The sequence below is a fragment of the Pundamilia nyererei genome, unplaced genomic scaffold (assembly GCF_000239375.1).
Source record: "Pundamilia nyererei isolate P.nyererei 1_Seehausen unplaced genomic scaffold, PunNye1.0 scaffold00004, whole genome shotgun sequence".
Taxonomy (NCBI): Eukaryota; Metazoa; Chordata; class Actinopteri; order Cichliformes; family Cichlidae; genus Pundamilia; species Pundamilia nyererei.
The window spans coordinates 7092457-7101569 of NW_005187405.1; the positions used below are offsets into that span (position 1 = coordinate 7092457).

The window sequence follows — 9113 nt, forward strand, 5'->3', positions numbered from 1 at the left end:
GTGTAACTAGTTACAGAACATTAGGTAGATTTTGACACTTACTTCAATTTACAAAGAAAGAAAAGCAGTTTTAAGACAACCTTTTTTGCCATGTCTTAATGTGATTAGGATTTATACTGAGCACTGCAATCAGAACTATTGTGTGGTAGTATTAGCAGGAATGTAAATTAGCACACATTTCAGTCTACACAGACAAAGGGAAGGAGAGACACAAATACAGGGAAGCGGAACATTCAATAAATGATTATGAAGCAAAAAGATGAGCCAGCTCATCTCTTAATTTCCTACAAGTCCCTAAAGAGCAGTACACACAGTTCTTTGCCTCTGGTACGAAGACAAATATCACTGCTGTGTTGATGAGCTAAAGATTCCATTCCAGCAACTTTTGGGGGCTGAAAGGACGTAAGACAAATGGCCCTCCCCACACGTGTTCCTGAATGTGCCCTGTGGTTGTTCATATTGGTAGTTGCAATGTTTTTGCAGCAGCTAATTAGAAGTAGTCAAACAGTTTTATGAATTTTACATAAGGCCATTACATATGTTCCTTTTTTTGGCTTATAAAGTTTTTCATGTCAACATTTCATCAATACAGGGAGTGATTTATTACAGGGGTAACTCAATATTTCCCCTGCCCCATTAATGCTTTTCCATCTCCTTCATATGCGTGGATGTTTCCCTTTTAGCCACCAGCTCTTTTAATGATTGAATTTAATTTCTGTGCAACAACAAATGAAAAATATATCAACACTTCCTCCTCCCAACTCAGCCTTGTGGGCTGGAGTGAGTGGGCATAAAAAAGAAATCTATTAATGTAGATGTGAAGCATTTAACAGATATGGCAAATACCAACTGTTTGGCGTTTCAGGACTGGTTTATTTTCAAAGATGGCATTGGTGTTATTGAATGTTTGATCAGAATTGGAAACACACGTTTTTCTTTAATTAACATAAAGAAATTGGTGAAAATGTATCTGAGTTGAAGCTAATGTCGTTTTGGACACTAAGTCTCGTGCAGCATTTTAAGACCAACATTAAGACCAGTCTCATAGGATATCAGTTATTTTGAGGAAAACAACATTGAAGTATCGTTACAAAAAATGTAAGAGCCATTATATATGGGACTAAATTAAAATCCAGCTCACAGGATGCTACATTTATTTTGTAGCACACAGCCTCCTTTTATTTGACCTACCTAATTCATTTGCTTCTTTTTGCTTTCTGTCTGGTCTTAGGTCAAAATGATAGCAAGAGAGCTACTTTCAGTTGCTTATTCAAGGGAAGAGGTCACCACAGCAGGCAGCTTGGCATGTTTGATTTGGCTGGCTCTTTTTTCACACTAAATAACCTCACTGATCCGACCCCGACAGATTCGTGTCTCCTCCTGGCACTGAACCAGGGATATTTTGCTTGTTAAACAAATGTGTAAACTAGTACAATACGATCCGTGTATGATCCTGGAGAGTAGAAAAACATTTCTATAAGTGGTATTGCTTTGTTTAAAACCAGTGATAATGAGACAACAGAAAGATTCATTATAGACAGTGTGAGAAAAATCATAAAACCTCACAAAATCTCAGCTTCATCCTGCTACATTTTGACCCTCCTGTTAAATCTACACCATGCTGTGTTTCAGGTATTATGTAAGTTTAGCTTTTGTTAAAACTGCAATAGAAACCTTAAATGTGATTTTTTTTTCTTGAAACAGAAACACTTTTTTCCCACTTTCTCCTAGTCAAGAGCCCACGCTGGCTTGTTTGGTTTGGGTTTAGCGCACAGGAGTCTGAAGGAAGCAGCAGGACTTGACAGCAATCTTTGCATCTGCTCATGGGAAAAACCCAAACAGTGTTATTTAATTGTGTCTACACCCAGATTTTCCGTTCTGGCAGGCAGCTGTCATCATGTGGGCAGTGACAAGTTCCTGTGCTCCATTTAAGAATAATCCAGTTTTTGGCTAATATTTTATTCAGTTGTATTTGGCTCATACTAACTGGCGTACAGACAGCTTTTCTAAAGTTATTTTTTTCAGAAAATAACAGGTTTTGAGGTATGTTATTGTTGCATCTTAGGTTACGCATACTTAGGTGAGTCATCACTTGCAGATATTTTACTACAACTCAACTAGGAAATAATCGTACAGCCATTTGTTTGTCAGCTAGGTGAACTGCTATCCTCTTAAAATCATGATCAATCATTCAAATCATATGCATTCATGACCTGCACATGCAGAAAAGGGTTATTTTATAAGCTCTAACAGTCATGTATGAGTGAATGAAAAGGAACCTATAACTTGTCAAGGAAGTAAGAGACAGAAGATAGATACATCACTGAGCCATCCTAAAAATGGAAACATGAAAGAGGAAGAGAGTGCGGAGAACCACGGGGCATAAAAGACAGAGTTGAGAAAAGTAGGCTGCTGCATGTCAATCAAAAAGCTGAGAAACAAGGAGCGGAGGAGTCTGAAAACTGTGATGCAGGGAGGTGTTGCAAGAGGAGAGAAAAGGGAGACAAGAATGAAAAGCTTTGTGAAACTTTGTCGCAGAAACAGCCACGACACACGCACGCATACGGGCACAAAAGCTCAACCAGTACAGAGCTATTAATGTTATATGGCACCCATAACAACCATAAATTAATCTCAGTTCCTCTCACAGTTGAAACTGTTGTTTTGGGTGCTGGACAGATTGCTGGAAACTCAGCCAGGGAGAGGAAGTGTTTATAGAGTGAGAGGGGGGCTCAAGAAGACCATTTGGTGTGCCAAATGACATTAGTGTCTTTGAAATAAATGTCCCTCATCTCTTCATATCCTTAAAAAACAACCACTGCAAATGTCAATCTTTCTGTCTCTCTCTCTATATTTTTTCTATATTATTTGTAAAACATCTAGCTACGTTTAGATGATTTCTACAGTACAGTAAATCTGATCAATTCAGCTATGTATGGAATAATAATCTGGGTGTCAATCGTGTGTTGTATTTTCACAGCTTCAGCAAACACCAAGTCTGAGTAACGATAAGGTTTCAAAGCCTTCCTGAGATGCGCTCCTTGTGTTTGGTCTCAGTGGTAGTCAGCCTGGTGGTGAAGAGTTATAATTACTCCCAGCTTGTGCTCATGTGGGTGGTGGGAATCAAACAGCAAATACTGATCAGTGTGAGTGGGTTTCCTGTAAACTTCAATTTTCAAGCTACCCCCCTACCCCCTCCAACAGACACACCAACTTAATATGACACAGCGCAAGAAATACAGGCTTTGTCTCTTAAAAAAATAGGGGACAGGAGCATAAAATATATGTTATGCTCCTGTCAGCCCAGCGAAGAATCACACCTTTAAAGATCTGATGACGTGTTATTGGCACGCGTACTGTAACAGATGAGCTCGCTAAGAGGCGAATATCTGGTAGCGTCATAAAATAGACAGGTCACAGAATTCTGCACAAGACTACAGCTGAGACCTAAACCTGACCTTGACCTGTAGCTTCAAGAGCTGCTCCAGTCAAACCGTCAAATTTAAAATGAAAATCTGGACCTGATCCAAGACCTGAAGCTTTAAAAAAAAATAAATTATTTATTACTACTATTAACTTGTGCGACAACACATGTACTGTATTTTCTTACCATCTGGGCAGTGCTTATTTACATGCAGCCCTTGGTACAGTATGAAGGGACCCAGACCACTGTCACAGTTATAGGTGTTGCTTTTAGACTCAGAGAAAACTGTCACTGGTGTCTTGGCATTATTAGGCCTTACATTCGGATTTTCTCCTTTATGTTTTTGTTCAGCCTCACTGTTCTCGTCACCCTTTATCCAGCAAGAAGCAAGCATTAAGAAAAATTAATGCCACTGTGGTCAACCTGTGCCTTAAACCTGCATTCTGAACCACCAGGTGGCGATAGCTGTGGTTTCAAAAAGACTTCTGGTTCTATAGAAGGCTATAGGTTTCTGTCTTAACCTCTGTAAACACTTTCCGGATGAGTTAATGGGCTCAGTCAGTCTTTTTAGGTAATACTGAATAAAAACAAAAGTTTATTTTGTAAATACTGACCATACTGTGTTTTAAAATGGAGGATTTCCTGTGGTGTGCTCGCTAGCTAGTGAATTGTGATTGACAGGTCATAATCCAATGAATGAAACCACTTTGACAGTCAGACTTTTTTTGTCACACCTGGGTTTTTGAAACCAAGATGGCTTCAAAGGGTTCAAAACAAAACTTCAGAAACTAATGGGTGATTCATGGTAGGTACGTCCACCTTTGATATCGACAGACATACATATAAAAGTCCATCCCAATCAAATTACACTAAAGAGTATAGCCTCCAGTTGTTTAAAAAAATTAAATGATCAATTTTGACATTTAATTCATCATCGAGCAGCTGGCCGGGGGCTCTCGTTGTGCATGTTCTTCCCCATGTCTGTGTGGGTTCTCTCCAGGGACTATGACTTCTGCCCACAATCTAAAAACATGTTGGTAAATCCAAATTGGACCTAAGTGTGAAGTGGATCTTGAATGGTTGTGTATTTCTATGCACTACCCCTGCAGAACGGTGACCAGTCCTGTGTGCACCCCACCCATCAACCTGCGACAGGTGGGATGGGCTCCAGCCAGACCACCGCCCTGAATTAGACAAGTGGAAGCAAATCGATGCTTAATGTAATTTTTTTATGTAATTTTTTTTTTCATGGTGATGCACCAATGAAAGCACCAAACAGGCGTGCCACTCCCTATCACGTTTTCTGAGAAAACAATTCTCACCGCTATTGTCTTTAATTACACTCTCTTTCTAGCAGAGATATCCCATTACTTCTGTATATGTTAGTCCTAAATAATCTTAAAACATAGTTCAAAAGTGGTGAAAGAGCTGACATGCTGAAATTTTATTGTATTTCTTTCACTCTAATGCTTATGTGGTATAAAAATTCAGACTCCCAAGCTCCCTCTGGTTAAAAGGAGATGAAACTACAGTTAGTATAGGCATTCTCATAAAGCGTGCTTCAGATTTGATGCCTTATTTCCGTTTGTGTTGAGAATTTTTGAGAGAAGAGAGAAGACTTGGTCTGCTACATCCACAGCACTTTAGGAGAACGCTGTGTTCCTGGCCCACTTCCCGTGCAGCTTGACAAGTCCAAAGCGTGGACAGGTGGTGTGGGGATGGTGCTGGAATGGTATTATGAGATGATGCCTGGTGGCCATGTGGCATCGCCCGCTCTTCGTATGGAGCAAGAGGAGTCTGCGTGCCCACAGTGACCACAGCTATGAGTCACTGGCTTTGCCACTTCCTGCCAAAGTCGATCAATACGAGCGAGGTTTTGGGTCAGGGCATTTGATGACAAGCTTCGTGGCTGGGGACAACCTTTCGGTGTAACATCAGGCTCCCAGGAAGTGGCCGAAAGATGATCAGCCCATTCACGTTATTTGTAAGTAAATGAGTGAGACAGCAAAACTCACAACAGCAATAAAACTGGCATCTTCTAGATATAGAATGTAGAAAAAACATCTTCTAGCCAAAAATCTGTGGGTGATGAAAATGTATCTGCCACGTCGTTTCAAGTTGGTATGTTTTAGAACAAGGAATCACTTTGTTAATAAAATAGCAGAGTAACAGCAACTTTCCATGGGATGAAAACAGAAATTCAAACCAACAATAATAAGGGAAACTAACTGAACACAGATTAATTAGAAAGGCGATGACATTTATTTGACAATATGTCAAATGCATGGAGCTCTCGTTTTAGGCAGTTCTAAATTTAAATCTGTAAACAAACAAGTTAAAAATACAAGCTCTCAACACAGCCAAGTAAAACCTTCTATGAAAGCAAAAAAGGGGTTGGTTGTAATCCCGTGGATTAATGGATTTGACAAGGGTATGTGGCTAGTGTAAGTAACAGAGGCCAGATTATATGTTACTAAGGTTGTGGCAGGGTGATCTGCAGGGGCTCAACCTCCTCACCAAACATCCAGTATATTTAACCAAATTTACATGACAGGTGATGGGGTGATATCATACCTTTTTGGAAGCATGTGTTCAGAGTATGCACAGTGTTTTGATTAAAAGATTTTGTGCTGATGGTGTCAAATAGGAAAGCAAATAGATTAACTGTGGCAGTAAAACTTAATGACAAAAGCCGAGCGGATTTTCAGCACCAAAATCAAAAAGAGTGAAATATCGACAGATGGGTTGGCTGAAACCTTTTTCACATGCAAACCAAGAGCAACTGTAGCCAGTACAACTTTGCTCTTAAAATCATTCATTTTGTTCATTCAAACAACCAGAGAGGATGCAAGATTTAGCCCTGGGTAAATCTGGCTCAGATTAAAGAGGTCTGTCAACTCTTCCTCAAAATGAAGCACTGGATAATCATATTAAGCATCATATGGGCTTCCAATATTCATAGTGACATCATGCTAAGCTAGTGGAATGTGCCAACAGCTTGTGGCCAAAGCATTACACACACACACACACACACACATACGCACAAAAACCCCACATGCTCACAACAATACACTATAGTTGTGTCGTGTTGCGGCGAAAGTGTGCACACAGAGAAAAAGCCACTTTGTAACAATGTCAACAGTGGCTGCAAGTGAGGGATATGTCTTCAAGGAAGGGAGACTGACTCACCGTGGCAAGCTCATCAAATTTTCCAAACAGTTCATTTAATAGTTTAACCAGTTCCTGGGCTGTACACTGAGAGGCCAGGCTGGTGAAGCCAACAATATCTGCAAACAGGATGCTGTAAAAGACAAAGGAAAGAACAATCTGAGTCAATGTAGGAAATTAATCACAGCAAACTGCATCAATGAAACAAGAATAATAGCCTGGTCAGATTAGCTGCAAGAAATGTGCTTAAAATGACTTTTTAAAATCAGTTTGAGTATTGCTTTGGAATGATGCAAGCAACATTTAAATTAATTAAGTCTAGATAGATATACAGAGATAGATAGATAGATAGATACATAGATAGATAAATAGAGAGAGAGAGCCTGCCCCATTCTCTAACTGACTGGCAGCGCAGTCAAGCAGAGCCACTCAAAATAGAAGCAAGAGCATTCTCACGAGGATCACAGAGGAGACATTCTAGGATATAATGCAGCCATCAAGAGTACTGGTATTCCCTTTTGACAGGCTGCATATAGGACTGAAAGTGCCTGAACTGACATGTCTGGCATTTGTTTTACCCAAAATAAGCCATCTAAGTTTCACTTGCTCTTCTGCCATTGTCAGTGAATTGGAATAACCTTCCTGAGGTCAGCTGATTCAGTAGCTCATTTTAAATGTATGCTGAAAACACATTTGGGTGTTTTTGTGTGGATTTTATTCAAAATGTGAATCAGATTTAAACAGTTTTCTAAAGAAATCAAATACAAATTATCATATCAATATTATGTTATTAGGGTGACGCCTTTCTGTGTGCAGTTTGTTTGTTCTCCCTGTGCCTGACTTTTTTTCTTTTTCGTGATTCTGTCGAGTGTGAATTGGATCTTTAATGGCTGTCTGTCTCCCTGTGTTGTCCACCTATCCAAGGCATTTCCTGCCTCTCACCCCATGACTGGCCAGACCACATAATAGAGTGTCATAGAGGTCACCTAGTGAGTTATAGTGCCAGTGGATTAGAGGCCCAGAGGTTTTTTTGATGCTATTTTAATTTTATTTCACAAAAACACTCCATTCTAAACTCATTTTTATTGTTTGCCAATTTATTAAAAAAACTTGCTTGGTGGGGGTGAAATTTCTTTTTTGCATTTGAATTAATGCATGCCAGATACAGTCTGAAAACCAGTGAGCTAGGGCGAGACTAATAATGTCAGTCGTTGCTTTTTCTGCCCTTTGCGTGGTTTGCGACCTAACCACAACTATAATTCCACCTGTGTTTTAATCATCGAGTAGTCTAATCCTGATTTTTGGCATCACAACTGGACCCAGAAAAGAGAGACAGCTTACTTTACTTAGCTGGCCCAGTCTTTATCTAATCCTGGACAATAATAACACTGAACAGGTAAAATGTGAGAGGAATCATGAAAGATAGCACTTATTTCCATAGTGTAAGGTAGTTAGCATAGCCTACTTGTTTTGACTTTGTAAGTGAGATACAAGCTTAGTAGCCTGATGGTTTAGATGGATGGTTCAGGTTAAAACCAGCCCTGCTGCCCCTTTGGTTAAAAAAGAAAAAAACGCAAAATATTCTGTATTAACAATATAGTAGTTCAAATGGTAGGTCCATCCTGTGTGTATAGGCAAAACGTCCCCTGTCAGAGAGCTGACAGAATTATTTCAGATTATATTTTTGTTTTCCAAAACTGTGAAGAGTTTAACTTCCTGTTGTGCACATTAATACTTTAATACAGCTTGAGCAGATACCCCAAAGAACTCTGTGATGAAAAGTGTTCGCAATGAGTTCTATGTGGCAGTGAAGAGTGTGAACTCGATCAGTCACCAAATACTAACTGTCCCGAACAACCAGCATGTCTGCATCTCATACTGATGGCAGACTGTTGCTTTCATGTAGGCTTGAGTTTTCACAAAGTGACAGAGTGCTGGATCTCTGAGAGAAGAGAGCTGCTAAATGTCATCTTGCTGTCTCACAGATGTCACCATAATGAGGGGCAGCGGACTCAGTTTGTGTTACTGTTTTAATTGGCAACCATCTGGGGCTGACAAATACTTGCAATGTTAAATACCATGTTAGTGTAAACACTTCAACTTGAATGGACTAAAACTCTAAAGAGAACTAAACTGAGCAAAGTGCAGGTTTGAGTATCAGTTACATTTATTCTAGATTTGTAATCACATTAGAATAAATATCTACTGGTTACAGTAGATGCTAATGCTAAAATATAATGATTGTTGTGATCCACGGATTTTCAGCTTTTCTGTTTTACAAAAAGGAAGAACAAAATAGTAGAAGACATTATAATTATTTTTTTCTTGTCATTTACTAACATGGCTGAACATAAAAAAGTTGAATGCTATGCTTGATTCGTTTCCCAGTCCAGTGTGTTGGCACAAATTTGGATATAAAACACGTTTTTATTATGATATTTGCCTAATAAAGGCAAATGACTAGCTGATTGTTGTGTTTGTGAATTTCCAAATACATACATAGCCAACAGGTAATTTGCAG

At 39.3% G+C, this 9113-nt stretch overlaps 1 protein-coding gene across 2 annotated transcripts in view; it reads right to left on the reverse strand.

The window, feature by feature from the left end:
* The window catches only part of LOC102205468 (adenylate cyclase type 1-like), a 36959-nt gene that overhangs the window by 14981 nt on the left and 12865 nt on the right, over nt 1-9113 (reverse strand). For both annotated transcript variants that reach the window (XM_005721399.2, XM_013911407.1), the window contains exon 4: nt 6614-6725. In XM_005721399.2, the coding sequence (XP_005721456.1) occupies nt 6614-6725 (112 nt within the window). The remainder of the gene's footprint in view (nt 1-6613; nt 6726-9113) is intronic.